Source organism: Lissotriton vulgaris, chromosome 4_1, assembly GCF_964263255.1.
Source record: "Lissotriton vulgaris chromosome 4_1, aLisVul1.2, whole genome shotgun sequence".
NCBI lineage: Eukaryota > Metazoa > Chordata > Amphibia > Caudata > Salamandridae > Lissotriton > Lissotriton vulgaris.
Window position 1 is genome coordinate 2,135,416,604 of NC_141691.1, and position 20,020 is coordinate 2,135,436,623.

General features: G+C 45.3%; 1 protein-coding gene across 1 annotated transcript in view; it reads left to right on the plus strand.

Annotated features, from left to right (window-relative positions):
* Window positions 1-443: 443 nt before the first annotated feature.
* LOC147725227 (extracellular calcium-sensing receptor-like) overlaps window positions 444-20,020 on the plus strand; it is a 121,233-nt gene continuing 101,656 nt past the window's right edge. The window contains exons 1-3 of the mRNA XM_086918213.1: window positions 444-880; window positions 15,793-15,806; window positions 16,020-16,182. Of these exons, the coding sequence (XP_086774339.1) occupies window positions 444-880; window positions 15,793-15,806; window positions 16,020-16,182 (614 nt within the window). The remainder of the gene's footprint in view (window positions 881-15,792; window positions 15,807-16,019; window positions 16,183-20,020) is intronic.

Below are 20,020 nucleotides of genomic sequence, written 5' to 3' on the forward strand. Positions count from 1 at the left end.
ACGAACCCTTGACAGGCATAGGTGACCTTTTTGAAGAACAAGACTTAGCTTATAACATTCCCTCTCTTGATCATAGTAGCGAGACAAAATGTACAGTAGCAGCGACACAACTCTTAAAATTAACAGTAGAGCACGAACTACGGGCGTGCAATGGTCGCCTACCCTCAGATAGACCTGGAGGTTGTACATTCCATAGAGGTAATCACTTAAGCCAGATAGATTACATAATGCTGTCCCTAAATCTAAGGTACACTACAATAGATCTAAGGATTATTACCAGGAAGGAGATCGACCACTATCCTCTAGAACTAGTACTAGAATCCGAGCTACTTAAAACTAGTAATAAACGAGTAGAAGAGAACATACCATCTACTGGAGAGATACAAATAACTTATAATAAAAGAGCCATAAAATGGCCCTACATCCTAGCCAAAGACGACAAAATGGCAGATATTTATAATACATTCTCAGACATAGCTACTCCACTCCAAGAATTAAATGAAGGAGACGATAAGGTGTTACAGTTACACTACACCTTAGTAGAAGCTCTACTCCCGTTACTGACGAAACTGTACAAAAAGGAAGATAAAGGGTCTAGCAAGCACTATGATATTGCCAACCCCTGGTACAGTACGGAATGTAGAGCAGAAAAGATGGAGTTTATACATGCCATTAAAAATAAGAGCTATTTAGAAATTAGTACGTATAGGCAAAAGAATAAAAAGTCACTATTAGAAGTTAGGAAGGCCTGGGACAACGACTTGTGGTCTAACTTAATAGCTGCTGCTAGAAGTAAAGACCAGGCTGCCTTCTGGTGCCTCATCGCCAAGGGAAATAAGACCGGGAAAACTAATAAAGATCTCTACCTAGATGAGAAAACGTGGGTCGACCATTTCACTAATCTCTACCAGGATTATAGTGGGGATGATTGTACAATAACAATTGGCATATTCGGCAACAGTTTGGCCACTGTACTGCACTTTAGCCAGAAGGAGACTACTAAAGCAATAGGTGCTATGAAAGCAGGGAAGGCGCCAGGACCGGATAGGATCCAAGGCGATCTATTAAAACAGAACTTAGAAGTCTGGGGCCCTTATGCAAATTTTTTGTGCAACTCGATAGCCGCTGGGACGCCAATTCCCCATACGTGGTAAGGGGCTGAGATAGTTACGATCTTTAAAAAGGGCAACCGCCAAAATCCAGCTAACTACCGCCCAATTAGCTTACTAGACATACTACAAAAAATGTATGCTAGACATATTTTAAATAGATTAACAGAATGGATGGATGAGGTGGACATTTTAACGAAGGTTTCAAGCTGGGTTTAGAGTGAAAACAAGCACACTTGACCAAGTTTTTAGGTTCATGTGTATTTACTGGAAATACATTTTAATTAGGAAGGGCAGCCTTTATATCGCTTTTATAGACTTAAGGGCTGCATTTGACCTAGTGCCTCGCTCTCAGCTATGGGAGACCTTAAAGAAAATTGGGGTCCCTTTGGAAATATTAAGGCAACTAATTAAGCTACATACTGGGAACTATGCCACAGTGCGTTGGGGGCCAGGGGGAGAATTAAGAAAACCAATTCCGGTGGGAAGGCAAGGGTGCGTATTGGCACCAACCCTTTTCTCGCTATACGTAAACGACATCCCGACTTTCTATCAGGAAGTACGCTTGATTCTCCTCGTCTGGGAGGAGAGGTGGTATTGGCTTTATTATTTGCCGACAACACCATTTTAATATCTCAAACACCAAAGGGACTTCAATCGCTATTAGACACTTTCAATAGATATTGTTTACAAAAGGGACTTGAAATAAACTCCAGTAAAACAAAATACATGTCACTAAACCCCCACAAATCTTTAAAAAAAAACCTTGTTTTAAATAACCAGCCACTGGAATACGTAGACAGTTTCAATTAACTAGGAATCAACTTGGATAGCAAAATGACCTGGAAAGGTCAAATTGAGAAAAGCAGGATTACGATGGTCCAGAATTCGGTACCAATTTTGAAAAAACATGAGGCTAGCACATACAGAGCTGTTTCACCTGTTTCACCTGCACTGGAGGTATTCAAATTCAAAGCACAATCCGCCGCGCTCTACGGAGCAGAGATTTGGGGCCCCCAGTGTAGGAAGAGCTTTGAGCGGGAAGAAAATTAATTTTACAGGCAAATAATAAAGCTCCCCAATAGGACCCCTTTGCTGCCAGTTTCTTAGGATTTAAAAATAAAACGTAGGGACCATCATGCAGCCTTTAGACCTCTTTTGTTCTGGGTCAGGATCTGGACTACTCCCGAACTGATCCATTATAAAACTGGCTTAGTTGAAATTTTAAAGGCCAATCGAATCAAGGATATTCCATTGTTAAATCACGTTATGACGTGGTTGCCAAAGCTAGACCTACCACACTACTGGGACGACCCACAACAGCTACAATCATTAAATAAAAAACAGCAAAAAATGATATTTTGGGCCCACATAAATAACAACTTAATACACAATTCATCTGTGGAGCCTCTAACTGCGAAATTTTTAGCATTTAAAGACGTAGCTTCCTTAGATCCATTCTTGAATGAGATAGAACCTCCCTTAGCTAAATCCTTATACTTACAGTTCAGATATAGTATTTTGCAAATAGGCTCTAACACGGTTAGTTGGAAAGGAAACAGGGCGGGCTCAAGAAATGACACATGTTCTAAATGTGTAACATCAAAAATGGAAAATGAAGCCCATATATTATTTTTTTGCCCAGCGTATACAACTGCCAGAAACCGCTGGATCAGACCCCTATGTAAGCTTTTAGGCATAAGGAGTTATAGTGTTGTTGAGCGCATATTGAAAACTGACTCATCACAAACTATAGTCTTTTCTGTAAGTAGATTCCTATTTAATGTATTCCTGATTAGGAAAAGAATGGGTTTGAAATGTTAGGGTTGCATGTAGCCCAAAATAGTAACCCATAGCTGAATTAACACAAGGTCTATTTTTATCTCTTTTAACTTTTTGTGTGACAATCTCTTTTTAACCTTCCCCATCCACCCTCTGAGGTCAAGTTGTGTATGATCTTTTTTAATGATGTAATATTTATAATCGTTTTTTATTCTGAATTTTAATGTAGAAAAGTATTATGATCTAGTAAAATTCGAGTGTGCAGAGGCTGAGATAAAAAAAATATGTATATGCTCTCTTCTTTACCTAAGATATCTTTGTCCCTGTGCCACATGTTGACTATATCTTTGAAATGTAATATGTAGAAGTTGTATTAACCTGTAATGATTTTATGAACTGTATCTTTTATGGTCCAAGTGACCGAAAATAAAGAATAAATGTAAATATTGGTCGATACACTAGGACACATGGCCAGCACTCTCTTCTCTGCCTTTAATTCATCCTTACATCTTCCCTGTGTAGCAAGTTGAATATATCTATATATTTATTTGTATATTGATTTGTCCCCATTTTGTATTACTCTGTAGAAAGTGCTCCTTAAAGACTGTGCCTCCCCATGTATGATTGCTTCATGTACTCCTTTTGCTCACAGCTCTTCCCTGTGATGGCCTCTCTCTACACCTCTTCTATATCTCCTAGTTGTCTCCAGGGGCTATCACTAAAAAACATTTGAACACCCTGATTGGGTCCCACGTTAGTGGCATTAGTTCCTATGTCAGCCCCTGCTCTCATTGGATTAACCCTATTGTGAGCGTTGACATCTTGTAAGCCACTCCCTCCTTGATTTAAGCTGCTCTTTACTCGGTTCTTGAGCACTGTGGTGCTGCTGAGCCTCTGGACTATCAACAGCAATGTGCCTCCCAGACCACGGACGTGCATTTATTTGAGAATAAGAATCTCCATGAGTCAAAGAATGGACGTATTATCTTATGTAAATCCATGGTCTGGGAGGCACATTGCTGTTGATAGTCTGCTTTGATTCCAGCCTCCACCCTCCTGAACTGGATGACTCCCCAATAGGAGACTCAGGCTGAGCCTCAGGACAGCAGTGACTCCCAGACTAGGGCCCCTGTCTCACCTTCGCCTCCTCTTTCACTTTCAATTGACCTTGCTGGTTTGGGGTCTACATGTGGGCTTTTAATGCTCTGCCTGGGGATGGAACCACCTGCTGAACTCTCCACCGTGCCTTGTGTGCTGGACCTGGTTGAGGGAATTTAGGGTCTATCCCTTTCATGATGCTCTTGAGCTCTTCCCCCTTCCTGAGGGGGGGGGGGGTTATCCATTCCTCTATCTGAGGGGCAAGTCTTGAGGGCCTATTCTGACAGGGCCACACTTAAGCCTCCCCCCACCCAGTCCCTCTGTGACTCTCTGAACTCCTACTTCCTGGAAAAAATTAGCAACATTAAAGCCAATATCCCACTTCCTTCCCCTACTTTTGCTGAGCCCCTTCCCCCGACTGTTCACTGTCGTCTTTCTTCTATCCCTCCGCTTACCGAAGAAGTGTTTCTTGCAATACTTCCCAAAGTAAAGTCTGGCTCTGGTTCCCCGGCGGACATCTGTCCAGCCCATATTTTGCAACAGATCTATTCTATTTGCCCCAAACCGCCAATCTCCCTTCTCAATAGCTCGCTGGCCCAGGGGGTGGTAATCCCAGCACTTACATCTGCCACCATAGTGCCCATCCTGAAGAAGCCTGGTGCGGATCCCTCTGCTCCAGCTAACTATCGCCCCATCTCCCTTCTGCCCTATTTGGGCAAGGTGCTGGAGCGACACGTAACATCGGTCCTCAGTGCCCATGTAGAAGCCAATGGGGGCCTAGCGTCCCGCCAGACAGGCTTCCGGCCCAGGCACTCCACCGAGTCCGTCGTGGTGTCGGTCCTGAATAACCTCAGGGAGGGCATGGACCAAAACAACCACCAGGCTCTGGTGCTTCTCGATCTCTCCGCCGCCTTCGACACGGTGGATCATTCCATCTTACTTTCTCGTGTCGGAGCGGCGGGGGTCGAGGGCTCGGCCCTGGTTTGGCTATCGTCCTTCCTGAGGGACCGCACCCAGGCGGTCCGGTTGGGGGATTTCTCGGCCACCCAACTCAAGGTCACATGTGGTGTTTCCCAGGGTTCTTCTCTTTCCCCTCTTCTGTTTAATCTCTACATCTATCCTCTGATCTTTGCACTTCAGCAACTGGAGGTCACCGTTTACAATTATGCGGATGACCTCCAGCTTATCTTTAATCTTTCTTCTTCTTCTCATTCGATCTCTAATTTTCAGACTACTATGATTTTCATCAGGGACTGGATGAACCACAACCATCTGAAGTTGAACCCCGATAAAACAGAATTGGTTCTCACAGGTGGTTCCTCCAGTCCCTGGAACGCTTCATTCTGGCCTTCTTCTTTAGGACTAAGCATGGGCGGAAAATCCGTTTCGCTCGCGGATTTTGCGGATTTTCGGTAAATTTGCAATCCGCGAGATTCGCGAATCTCCCGCAAAATCCGCAAATCCGCGAGCAGCGGATTTTGCTCGCACTGCTCGCACTGTTCGCGTGAGTTCGCGGCTTCCCAGTACAACTTCGCGCCCCGCGAATAAGTGCAAAATTGCAGAAATACGATCTTAGCAAAACTGAAACTACTTACCAGGTTCAAAAGTTCAGGCTCATCATTAGTAGCCATTTCCTGTAGTGCTTCCTGAGGGGCCCCTCCAGAGTTCAGTTGGCAGTTGCAACTATTATGTGACCCTGCTCTGAACCTCAGAATAGTTACACATATGCCACAAAGGTCCTGAATTACAGCTAAGGGAGACAAGCAGGAGCCAGGCTGGAAGTTCAAATCCATTAATCAGCCCCTAATTCATTATTGTCAGTTGGGGCAGGGCAGGTGTTGTAACTAATTTTGCAACAATGAAAGCACTTAGCAAGTGCGAAAGATCACTAATCAGGAAGCACTAAGGAAGCAGGTGCCAGCTAAAAAATATTCTGTGACACATTAATCAGCCCCAAATTAATTCAGGTCACTTGAGGCAGGGAAGGTGTGCTTGCGTTGCCACAATAATGTACACTGACTGGACAACCAGAGGGTGCTGTGATGAAACAGAGGGTGGCATGGGTGGGCCAGAGGGTGGCATGAGTATTCAGAGAGTGGCAGTGGTGACAGAGAGTGGCAGTGATGAAGAAGAGTGTCCCAAACAGGCTGGACACGTAGAAACAACAAGTTCGCGAAACTTGCGACCCGACAGGTAAGTTCGCAATTTACGAAAGTGTACAAAACCCTCGCGAACTGGCAGAAACCCGCACAAACACAAAAAAAAATCCGCAAATTCGCGAGAATTCGCGGATTTTGCGGATTGCGAGTTCGCAAACCCGCAAAATTCGCGAACGCGAGATTCGCAAAATTCGCCCATGCTTATTTAGGACCCCCTCCCACGCCTTCTCCCTCGGTTAAGACCCTGGGCATTAAAATCAATAATCATGTCAATCTCCATTCACAAATAAGTTCTGTTGTTTCTTCCTGTTTTCTTGTTCTTCGAACTATCCGTTCTGTTTCTCGTTTTTTTTCTCCCCTTGCACTTAAACTAATCATGTCTGCTCTGGTGATTTCCCGGCTGGACTACGCCAACGCCCTATACAACGGCATTCCAGCGTATAGTTTGCGGAAGCTCCAGCTGGTTCAAAACCAGGAGGCCAGATTGGCCCTGTTCCCATCATTCTACTCCCCTACTGAAGGCATTACACTGGCTACCTGTCAGGGAGCGATCCCTTTTTAAAACTGGTTGCATGGTTTTTCAGGCGCGCCAGGGTACTGCCCCTGCCTTCATTTCTTCCCTGCTAAAAGAGTATACCCCTGCTCGTGAGCTTCGCTCATCCACTCAATCACTTCTCCAGGTACCCCGTTACAGACGTAAGAAATGGGGCGGAGCCAATTTTTCATTCTTGGCACCATCCTTTTTGGAACTCCCTCCCCGATCACTTACGTCTGGCCAGACATTACTCCCTCTTCCGAAAAGATCTTAAGACCTTTTTGTTCACCCAGGCTTTTCCTAATGTAAACTGACCTTATTTTCTGTTCCCCCTCACTAGTATTTTCGTTCCTACTGCTAAATTAGTCTCCACAGCGCCATGAAACCGCACGGTGAATGTAGCGCTATATAAATATTTTAAATTCGAATTCAAGTCTTCTCTTCATTGACCTCCTTCAGTGGGAGGAGAATGCTGATAGTTGAAAGAGGAAGTATACAAGTCCTCCAGCTAGAACACTGTGAAAATCAAATGCTCCTATGTGGACCAAACACATGGACAGAAAGATAAGCCACCGTTAGTTTTTGATTTGCATCGTAAATAATAGGTCTCTCAATAGACATCTAAAGCCATCTTTAGGAGAGGATGGAACAAACTCAAGAATAGGGAGGAACAAAATTGAATCATGAGCAAGAGATGAGCCCTGGCCCACTGTAAATGTATGATGGGTATTGAAAACAATTGGTCTGTAGACAGACATCTAAACACAAGAATTGGGAAGAAAGACATTGAATCAAGAGTATACAACTCAGATAGACAATTTAGCTATCTAATCATGAGCAAGGGGTAACCCAAAGCCCATCGTAAGTACATGAGATGTGTTGGAAACAACAGGTCTGCCAACAGCTGGGTAAAGTTGTCTGCAGCTGAGACCTAAAAGATCTATTAACAGGTTGAATTGCTGGCCCCAAAGAAGGCTTCTGACTGTAATTTGAAGCTATCTTGATACAACCTTGTTGATCTTCTCTATGATGTTTACGAGACCAACATAATGTTAGGTTTGGGATTGGAGCTGGTGCGCCTGCTGGGCCCATTACAGTGTTTTCACATCAGTCTTACTTTGAACACCTCGGAGGTTTGAAAGACAGACTATAAACATGTTTTCATGGATCTTTCCCTTCAGAATTCAGAAATAAGATAAACAGAATCTGTTTCTCCTGAATGTAAAAGTTGCTACTTGTGCCAGACCCTTGAGCTTTGCATCTATGTATAAGTTGGGCCCAAAGACTGGTATTACGATGCCCCAGAGAAACACGAGCACTTTCTTTTTTCTATAAGAACTCACCTTAGACAATGCCTTGCTTAGCGCTTGTTTACTGCTTATGTTGCACACCTGTGTTCTGCTGGAAGACAACAGACTTTTAATATCTAAGAGCCGGGGCGGCAATGCAGAAGGAGCTGGGTCTATGATCTGCCTGATGTAAGGTGGGTGAAAATTGATAAGCACAATATTGTTCCTTTGGTAATGAAGCACAGCATCACTTCAGCCAGAAGCCCACACTGGCTTTGAGAGCACAGCAGACACAATCAATCAATCAATCAATCAATCAATCAATCAATTAATCAATCAATCAATCAATCAATCAATCAATCAGGGACTTGTAAAGTATGCCTACTCACCGGTGAGGATCTCAAGGTGCTGGAGGAGGGGCTGCTCGTCGGTCTGGGTGGAGAATCATTCCAAGAGCCAGGGCTTGAGGTCCTTTAAGAATTGGGTCAGCGATACGGATTGCCTAAAGTGCGGAGACATGGTGTTCCAGGTCTTGGTGGTGAGGTAGGAGAATGACCTTCCTCTTGTTCTGGTCTTGTGGATCCTGGGGACGGAGGCGAGGGCGAGCTGAGAGGATCACAGTTGACTGGCCATTAGGTGCAATGTGAGGCGGTGGCTCAGGTATACTGGTTTTTCGTCACATAGAACTTTGTAGACGAGAGTCAAGGGCTTGAAAGTGACTCTCTTGTTGACTGGGAGCCAGTGGAGTTGTTGGAGGTGTTGCGTGCAGTGGCTGTGGCGGGGGATGTAGCGGACCGGTCTGGCTGTGGCATTTTGGATACTCTGTAGTTTCTTGAGATATTTCTGGGTGATGCCGGCGTAGAGAGCGTTGCCATAGTCGAGTCTGCTGGTGATGGTTAGATGGGTGACCATCTTTCTGGATTCTGTGGGGATTCTGTGGGGATCCATCTGTATTTCTTTCAAAGCAGGCTGAGAGTGTAGAAGCAGGCCGAGGAAACTGTATTGATTTAGTGGTTCAGAGTGATAGTCTAGTATGATGCCAAGGTTGAAAGCGGAATCCGTTTGGGTGGAGGGAGATCGCAGAGCGGCGGGCCACAAGGAGTTGACCAAGGCTGAAGATGGGATGCCAGGAAGAGTACTTGGTCTTGTCCGATTTGAGCTTGAGGCAGCTGTCTTTCAACCATGTAGCAGCAATATTCATTCCACTGTGGAGGTTGGTTCTGGCAGTTGTGGGTTCATTTGTGAGGGAAGGGATCAGCTGGGTATCGTGGAAATAGGCGATTATGTTGAGTTTGTGGCTTCTGAAGATGGCTGCGAGGGGTCCATGTAGATGTTAAAGAGGTTGGAACTCCATAGCTGATCACTGTGGGTTCTGAGAGGAATGGAGGTAGTCCTACTCGCTGGGTCCGGCTGGTGAGGAAGGAGTGTATTCATCCCAAAGCCTTGTTGTGGATGCCGGAGTCGTCGAGTCTTGTGAATAGGGTGCAGTGGGAGACAATGATGAAAGCGGCCGAGAGGTCTAGTAGGATGAGGGCTGCAGGCTCACACCTGTCAAGAATGGAGCAAAATGTCATCTGTGGCAGCGAGGAGTGCAGTCTCTGTGCTGTGGTTGCCTTGGAAGCTGGATTGGGACGTGTCCAGAATGTAGTTCACTTCGATAAACTCAGAGAGTTGGGCGTTGATGGCCTTCTCTATGACCTTGGTGGGAAATTGGAGACTAAAGATCGGTCTGAGGTTCTCGAGGTCCGTGACGTCTGAGGATGGCTTCTTCAGTAGGGGATCTCGGCGTGTTTCCAGTTGTCGGAGAAGGCAGGGGTTTCTATGGAGCAGTTGATGGTCCTGAAAAGTTGGGGGGTGATGGCGGCGGTTGCTCTGTGGAAGATGTGATACAGGCAGGGATCCGTCAGGGCACATGAGTAAATGCTCTTCATGGTCTTGAGCGAGTACTCTGTTGTGAGCGTGGCCCAGCAGAGCACAGTCTGTTGGGGAGTGGCTTGTTTGTTTGCTATGGTGGCGGGAGTGGTGTCCAGGTCTGGGGTTTTGAAGCTGTCTTTAGATATTCCTGATCTAGTAGTGGAAGAAGGTGCTGAGTTTCTTGCAAAGGACTTGGGAGGGGGGCCCATATATGGTCTTGCTGTTGAGCCTGGTGAACTTTTAGTTTATGGCACAGAGTTATTTGCTGTTGTGTACATTGGCATTGATCTGTCTTAGATGGATATCTTCTTAGTAGTTTTCAGGAGGCAGTGGTGTGCACTGATGGCAGATTTGAAGGTTGCATGAGTTTCTGTGGTCTTGTATTGCCTCCATTTCTTCTGGAGACGTCTGCAGGGGTGTCTGGACTTGTGGAGTGCAGGATTGAACCAGCCTTCTTGGAGTGTTGTTTGCCTGGCATTTTCATAAAGAGTGCCCGGGTGTCGGGGCAGTTGGAGATCCATTTGTGGAGGTTTTTTGTTGCGGTGTTGGCGTCCATGGCATGTGAAGTGGTTTGCAGAGAAGTTTTTGGGTGGCCTTGATCCACCTGTGACTGGAGGGGCTATGTTGGTGGTGGTTTATTGTGGGCATAGTAAACATGGGATCTATGCATTGATGGCCAGTCCAGGAGACTAAGATGATGCGGCTGTAGTTGGTGTTCCCACTGGTGGAGACAATGGGGTTGAGCATTTGTTGGCTGTGTGGATCAATGCGGTGACTAGTTGCTTAAGTCCGATATTGGTGAGTTTCTCCAGGAGGGAGGTGTTCTGGTCTCTGGGTTGTCCAGATGGAAGGTAAGGTCTCTGAGGGGGATGTTGTCGGTGGATGCGGGAACCAGTGGTGTGCTGAAGAGGGGGCCGGCCGGGGGTCCTGTAGACCAGGGTGCAATAGAGGGTAGTGTTGGGGTTCGATCTGGAAGTGGAGGTGTTCCATAGTTGCTGTAGGGTTATTTGAGTGCTTGGTCAGTCTGAGTACACCTTTGTGGACAATGGCGATGCCTCCTCCTGGACGGCCAGGCGGTCCTTGAGGATGAATATGGAACAGTGGGGATGGCAATATTTAGTCCAGAGCAGGGGATGGTCCTGGTTTTAATGAAAAGGCCACATCAGGAGAGGTGGCATTAATGTAAACTACATTTACAAGGGTGCAAATATACTGCACAATACTAAGCAGGGATAACTGGACTCTAGATCCTGAGCTCCCCATAGTGTCTCAGGGCTAGCACATCTCAAAATGAGACAGGGCTGCTTCTACTCTGGGCTCCTCAGCTTCTGTGTCACTTCCTATCAAACTGATCCAAGAGCTGTCTACGACATCCTTAAAGAAGGCGCTGAAGGCTCTGCCAACTAAGGTATGTGAAGGCTACCTCAGCAGCTGTGTGTGTTAAAAAAAGTAGTGAGTCAGTCAGTCCATCAGTAAGGACACAGGAGTGAAAGAGTGGTGTCTTCCTCTATTCCAACAGGAAGGATTCTGACTACATTTTCTCCCTTCAGAGTCGGAGGCAAAACACACCTGATACATTTATAGGATGCTTAAATAATGATGAGAGAACTTTGTTAAGTGACTAAAAGGGAGGACAGTATAGGAGACAGGCTGAGAGCGACAATACCAAGATGAAAAATTAGAACAAGATAGCAGGGGGGTTAAATTAGACAGGTTATTCATGAGCTGTGGGGGAAAGAGTTAATAAAAATAAGGCAAAGAAAAAAGGCTAAGAAGAGACAGAGACAAATTGCTTTTCTCATATTGACACAAGTGCGAGCAACAAACGGAAGCCAGGAGCTATTTAATAATGTAATTTGATTATATGACTCTTTGGGCTGAGTGACACTAAAGGCATATTTTCATTGTCTGCACCAGACTCACCAATTAAGAGGTGCACCCTGCACAAACAATGAAAATGTGCCTTATTAGAGTGAATACACTGCCGCCAGGGCAGCTGTAAACTCGTGTTTATGTGAAAAACAGAGCGGCTGCTTCAAAGTCACTTTGTGTTTTCAAAGTGCAGGTGGGTTTGAAGGGTGAATAGAGATCAGTGAGTGACTGTACCTGCCTGCAAAGGGATGTCTGGGGCTACATGGGACTCCCTTTACCCCTCCAGAGGTCTGCCATCAGGAGGCGCACTGTCAGTGTGCCTCCCGAGAGCCTCTTTGCCTCGGCGCCCACGTCTGTAATACAGGGCAGGTCCGGAGGTCTATAGATTCCCTCATTTGCATGGGACACACCCACATGCAAATGAGAAAATGCCCCCTAAAGATAGCACTGACACTTTATGTACGCCAGTGCTATCGCATTACAGACGGGCCGCGCACGCATCTGTAGCCCGTTTTGTAATACAATTATGCCCCAGGGGCGCGTAAAGTGGCACAAATGCCCGTTGCACTCCTGTCGAACTTTCTGTAGTAGGGCCCCTTATCTATAAAAAAATACAATTCAAAATTAGATATATCACTCACAAAGCTATCAATTTCAACATCCTCTCTACTGTGCTGCAGTTCACACAATCTTCTATGATAGGACTCAGGAGGTCTGGTAAGAAACATGGGACATATTACCAAGTGGCAGCGATAATTATCGCTGGCTGCCCTCAGCATTAAGATGGTTATCGCCGGCTATCACAGATAATTATTGCCATGCTAGTGCTGTATTAACAACGCTTAGTGCAATGTCAATAATTATCCCAGCAATAGTGATGTTTTACATGGAACATCGCTGGTTTTTCAACGATGTACCATGGACAACGGCGATATCATTGTTGATAGGGCCTGTGGTCTCAGCCACACAATCCGCCCCCCAGGTTAGGTATGACTTAGTCAGGAATTTAACAGAAAGCAGAATTCAGTGATAGGGCTACAGGAGGTGTGGATAGAGACAGCAGAGTTCAATGATAGGGCTACAGGAGGTGTGGTTAGAGACAGGAGAGTTCAATGATAGAGCTACAGGAGGTCTGGTTACAGACAGGAGAGTTCGATGATAGGGCTACAGGAGGTCTGGTTGGAGACATGAGAGTTCAATGATAGGGCTACGGGAGGTCTGGTCACAGACATGAGAGTTCAATGATAGGGCTACAGGAGGTCTGGTTAGAGACAGGAGAGTTCAGTGATAGGACTACAGGTGGTCTGGATAGAGACAGGAGAGTTCAATGATAGGGCTACAGGAGGTCTGGATAGAGACAGGAGGGTTCAATGATAGGGCTACAGGAGGTCTGGATAGAGACAGGAGAGTTCAATGATAGGGCTACAGGAGGTCTGGCTAGAGACAGGAGGGTTCAATGATAGGGCTACAGGAGGTCTGGATAGAGACAGGAGAGTTCAATGATAGGGCTACAGGAGGTCTGGTTACAGACAGGAGAGTTCAATGATAGGGCTACAGGAGGTCTGGATAGAGACGGAGAGTTCAATGATAGGGCTACAGGAGGTCCGGTCACAGGAAGGAGAGTTCAATGATAGGGCTACAGGAGGTCTGGTCACAGACAGGAGAGTTCAATGATAGGGCTACAGGAGGTCTGGTTAGAGACAGCAGAGTTCAATGATAGGACTACAGGAGGTCTGGTCAGAGGCATGAGAGTTCAATGGTAGGGTTACAGGAGGGCTGGTTAGAGACAGGAGGGTTCAATGATAGGGCTACAGGAGGTCTGGTCACAGACAGAAGCGTTCAATGATAGGGCTACAGGAGGTCTGGATAGAGACAAGAGGGTTCAATGATAGGGCTACAGGAGGTCTGGTCAAAGACAGGAGCGTTCAATGATAGGGCTACAGGAGGTCTGGATAGAGACAGGAGGGTTCAATGATAGGGCTACAGGAGGTCTGGTTAGAGACAGGAGAGTTCAGTGATAGGGCTACAGGAGGTCTGGCTAGAGACAGGAGGGTTCAATGATAGGGCTACAGGAGGTCTGGATAGAGACGGAGAGTTCAATGATAGGGCTACAGGAGGTCTGGATAGAGACAGGAGAGTTCAATGATAGGGCTACAGGAGGTCTGGATAGAGACAGGAGAGTTCAATGATAGGGCTACAGGAGGTCTGGTTAGAGACAGCAGAGTTCAATGATAGGGCTACAGGAGGTCTGGATAGAGACAGAAGAGTTCAATGATGGGGCTACAGGAGGTCTGGATAGAGACAGCAGAGTTCAATGATAGGGCTACAGGAGGTCTGGTTACAGACAGGAGAATTCAATGATAGGGCTACAGGAGGTCTGGATAGAGACAGCAGAGTTCAATGATAGGGCTACAGGAGGTCTGGATAGAGACAGAAGAGTTCAATGATGGGGCTACAGGAGGTCTGGATAGAGACAGCAGAGTTCAATGATAGGGCTACAGGAGGTCTGGTTACAGACAGGAGAATTCAATGATAGGGCTACAGGAGGTCTGGATAGAGACAGGAGAGTCCAATGATAGGGCTACAGGAGGTCTGGATAGAGACAGGAGAGTTCAATGATAGGGCTACAGGAGGTCTGGATAGAGACAGGAGAGTTCAATGATAGGGCTACAGGAGGTCTGGTCACAGACATGAGAGTTCAACGATAGGGCTACAAGAGGTCTGGATAGGGACATGAGGGTTCAATGATAGGGCTACAGGAGGTCTGGATAGAGACAGGAGAGTTCAATGATAGGGCTACAGGAGGTCTGGATAGAGACAGGAGAGTTCAATGATAGGGCTACAGGAGGTCTGGATAGAGACAGGAGAGTTCAATGATAGGGCTACAGGAGGTCTGGTCACAGACATGAGAGTTCAACGATAGGGCTACAAGAGGTCTGGATAGGGACATGAGGGTTCAATGATAGGGCTACAGGAGGTCTGGATAGAGACAGCAGAGTTCAATGATAGGGCTACAGGAGGTCTTGATAGAGACAGGAGAGTTCAATGATAGGGCTACAGGAGGTCTGGGTAGAGACAGCAGAGTTCAATGATAGGGCTACAGGAGGTCTTGATAGAGACAGGAGAGTTCAATGATAGGGCTACAGGAGGTCTGGATAGAGACAGGAGAGTTCAATGATAGGGCTACAGGAGGTCTGGATAGAGACAGGAGACTTCAATGATAGGGCTACAGGAGGTCTGGATAGAGACAGGAGGGTTCAATGATAGGGCTACTGGAGGTCTGGATAGAGACAGGAGAGTTCAATGATAGGACTACAGGAGGTCTGGTTAGAGACTGGAGAGTTCAGTGATAGGGCTACAGGAGGTCTGGTCGCAAACAGGAGGGTTCAATGATAGGGCTACAGGAGGTCTGGTTAGAGACAGGAGAGTCCAATGATAGGGCTACAGGAGGTCTGGATAGAGACAGCAGAGTTCAATGATAGGGCTACAGGAGGTCTGGATAGAGACAGGAGAGTTCAATGATAGGGCTACAGGAGGTCTGGATAGAGACAGGAGAGTTCAATGATAGGACTACAGGAGGTCTGGATAGAGACAGGAGAGTTCAATGATAGGACTACAGGAGGTCTGGATAGAGACAGGAGAGTTCAGTGATAGGGCTACTGGAGGTCTGGTAATAGATGTGAGATTTCAATGTTGTTGGTAAAGGATGTTGGGTTTATCAACAAGAGTTCTATGATGGGGTTAGAGGAAGTCCAGTTATAGAAGACAGACTGGTTAAAGCATTAGGATACTATCTGGCCCTAAAGGAGGCTGGGTACCAACAAGAGTTTAATGATAGTGTTAAGAGAAGAGAAGTCTGGTCGGAGACAAGAGTCAATTATATGGCTGAAGATTGTCTGGTTAGCAATATAACAATGATTGTGCCTCACATTTTAGGACCTTGTTGGACTTGAGGTAACCACAGCAGAATGTGGCACTCTCCTTCCTATGTGTGCCTTTGTGTGATTCACCCGCATGTCTCTTTGTGTTTCCAGCTTCGAGGATGTTGGTGAGAGCACTCCTGATGACACCGGGCAGAGATCCAGTCAGGAGACATTGATCATTCACCAGCAACAGAAGATACCAGCGCTGATTTCCTGCTGCTAAATCATGATTGAAACAACTACCAGCAAACAATGATCCGAGCACATCCTTGTTAAAGTCACAATGTGCCTGTGGTTTGCTTTTTACTCCATCAGTTTCATTTGCGCTTCTTGTGAAGTTTCACCTTACACTCCCGGCTGTACCTTGACAAGCAGCGATGAACCAGCCTACTACAAGGAGGGAGACCTCATGGTCGGAGGAGTCATACAGATAAACACACTCAATGTTTATGTGAGGGATTCCCTCTCAGGGTTTTACTATCCACCCTGGTACTGTGCAGAGTAAGTACCTAGATCACTAAAGATGCATTCACCAGCATGGACCTGTGAAGAGTTTATATGTATATGTGTATGTTCATGTGGTTTTTGAGTAGGTCACATGATCGTTTAGCAACTAATAACGTACATACCATTAAACACATGAAATAGATGGGGGGAGGGGGATGTTGCTGTCACTAAATGACTTTCACCAATGAGGTAGAGTTAAGTTTTGTTGATGTATTTATGGATCTTGCTGTTGCTATCTATGTGTCTGGATCCGTGCAGTGGTTGTCGATCACAGGTGAGAGGAAGGAACACTAAGGTTCTCCTGCAGGAGGCAGGAAGTTTCTTGCATCTTGCATGAGTTGATGGTAGTTGGTCAGATATGGAGAGAACCATTACAGAATTAAACCAGAGACATTCTCAAATATTAGTATAGTTTGTTATTTTTCAGTTGTTCATAGCATCCTTCTGCAGTATATAAGAACTTACAGCAGGTGCTAGTTTTACCCAATTAAAAGATAATCAGTTTGCTGCCCATAGAAGAATAGAAGCCTGAGTTAACCTCGAACGAACTAAAATGTATTTGCTGTTGATTACCACATGAGTTAGCAGTGAGTTTTGAGCTCACAAAACCACTAGGCAATCATCTCACTGAGCTATCCCCAAACACCGATGCCATTCACTTGCTAGTTTGATCCACTTTTATGGCTTCCACCTGCATACATTTTGAGTACTGTAAAAATGAATGTCACTGGTGCAAAGTCCACCTGCCAACCTGCTTGCAGTCATTTCATCTCTCTGGTAAGCTCTGTATTGTTTGTTGTTGAAAGAGACATGAGTCACAGGTTTCCTGATTAGTGCCTAGTGTGATTATGATGTTGTTCATTATAGAATCCCAACTTCTCTTATGGTTAGGGTTCCACTATCCCCATGCTAGTGTTGTAACACTATTGACTGTTGCATCTGAATCTGAACCTCACTGGACGAGTAAAGACATCGGCCCAGGTGGCCACCAACATACCACATGTGTCATACAAAAGACTGGGCAGATGTTCCACAGCCAGTGCTTGTGATAGAGGTAGACTTTCTCTCCCGATGGTACATAAAGAGCAAGACAAGGTTTCCCCTCTGATGCTTGCCATGTAGACGTGGCTACGTGGAAGGAAAAATCCCCCCTGTGAGTATCAGGTCTTACCGAAGGTTGAAGGGGATCTTTAGCTTCAATTGGACATTGGGAGATCCAGCTCTCTCCAGAACTGGATGCAAGTGAGACCCTTTTGCTTATCAAATTCAAATCTTTCAACACTCAGAACCTCTGTTCATCCGTGAAGAGGGAGTTCCAGGCTAAGGGCAGAATTCAGGGCTGAGGACTAGTTTCATGGGATTAGAGAGAAATATTGTGCTTGTGTCCCTACCCAATGAGCAGAGTTTGATTACCTAGAATGCTTAGAACCTGCCTTACCGTGCCAGAGTCTCAGGACTCATGACCCATCTCTCATAAAAACAGCGCTCTATGGCCTAAACCATTCAAAGCTGAACGTTAAACTGGCCTTCTCGATCAAGTGCTGGAGGTGTGAGGCTAGCAGTGACATGCACCTGGTAAGGTGGTCCACCATGACTGGCAGCCTCGGCAGCCAAAGCTGTAACAGAAAGAGGGTTTCTTCAAAATTATGGATTAAAGCTGTGTACAAGATGTTGTCTTTCCTCAAAGTCCATCACTGTCATTGAGGCGAGCAAACATCTGCTCAAGCAGTATTGCAGGAAGCACCAATCTGAATACTCACCAAAGCTCTGGGCAGTGGATACCACCCATCACTGAAGGGCTGTAGACCACCAACTATGATTCCCGCCCTCTACCAATGTTTCTCATATGAACAGAGAGATCTTCTTCTAGAATGCAGTAACTCTTACATAAATATGCACCAGAGAATTGAGTAAAATCAGGTTAGGAGTTCGCCTGAAGTTGAAATTTTCCACAAATGTCTGCGCAAGAGTAAACAATGACCTTCATGGATGGACTAATCTCCTTTTGAAAGTGATGGGTAGTATAGCCCTAGTACAAAGTTTCAAGGCCCTAGTTCCATTTTCATGTGTAATATTGGTGTATAAAGACACTTTCAAATGACGATGAATAATATTATCTATTGGTAGACTGACGATGCTATCCGTGCCTGTATACTCTCCCAAAGATTCATAAGAGCTTTCCATTTCCACTGGGTATTACAATCATAGCAGGTATTGATGGCCCCACAGAAAAGAGAATTTATAGATGCGTCTTTAAGACCAATTGAAATGACCCTACCCTCATATATTTAAAACACAAAGCATAATCTTAACATTTTCTGTGATCTTATTTGGGAATATGGAATGGTACTTTATAAACCAATATTACACATGAGAATGGAATTAAGGCTTTAAACATTTTCTCAATGCAAGGCCCATACAGGCATATACATCATTGTTGGCTTTTGCGATTTCTTAATTGCGATTTTTAAGGAATCGCAATTAAGAAATCGCTAAAGCCTATACATGAAGAAATTGCTGAAAAAATTGCGATTTCCAAACATTCCTTAATTGCGACTAGCAAATTACGAGTCTCAATTAAGGAATACCTCCCCATTTATTCCTATGGGCCTAGAGACCGATAGGAATGAATGAGAAGACATTCTCAATTTGCGATTCGCAATTAGCGGATCGCAAATTGAGAATGCTATTTCAAGTGTGCAGGGGTGTCCAAAGGACACCCTGTTGCACCCCTGAAATTAATCTGTGCACATATGTTTTGCATACACATGCCCTAAGGGCATGTGTGTGCACAACATGAAACTTTAAAAAATGCAAAAAAGTGCATTTTTCAGAATTTTCGCAAATTACCATGAGGTTCAACCTCATGGTAATTTGCTCCCCCTAATTGCGAAATCGCTATTTTTAAAACTTTCATGCATTGCATTTTAGGAATCGTAAAATGTGATTCCTTACATGCAATCGCAATTTGAGAACTCGCACATATTTGCGAATTCTCAAATTGCGAGGGCCTTCACTCTTGATGCAACCCAAAAGCTGATTTTGCGATCGCAAACGGACGATTTTTTTGCGATTCGCACAGTTTGTGATTGCAAAAAGCTTTCATTCATGTGCCTGATAGGGTTTTTGGAACATACAGATGTGTTGATTTCAATGAGTAATTTCATATTAGAAAATATGTCTTCCTTTTTAATTGGAGATAAATGTAGACAGGTGCGTTGCAGAACTTTGGGCATCAGGTTCCTACCGTACTATGCTAACCTCTTTATGGGGTGGGTTGAGGCAGAATGGATATGGGAAACAGAAGCTGCCAAGTGGAACTGACACATTCATTATTGGGGAAGATTCATTGAGTTAAATTAAGTTGAAATATTTTTTTAAGTTGACTCAGAATATGTAATTTACCTTAGAGTATAGTTATGATCATATTGTATTTTTGGATGTGAAGTTGTGTGTGTATACATTAATTATGTTTTTACAGTCAAGTGCATAGGATAAAAGGTTTTCTGTAATAACTTACTGCATACCGGCCAAACCACGTCACAATCAATCAATCAAAACATTTGCAGAGCGTGCTACTCACCCGTGAGGGTCTCAAGGCGCTGAGGGGGTGGAGTAGTGGGGGTAAGAAGCTACTGGTCGAACAGCCTGGTCTTGAGCAGTCTCCTGAAGGTCAGCAGGTCATGGGTCTGATTCAGGTGGGGTGATAGGGTGTTCCATGTCTTGGCGACGAGGTGGGAGAAAGATCAGCTGCTGGTGGTCATTTGGCGGATGCGTATGATGGTGGTGACGGTGATGTCAGCGTAGTGAAGCTGTCGGTTCGGGGTGTAGA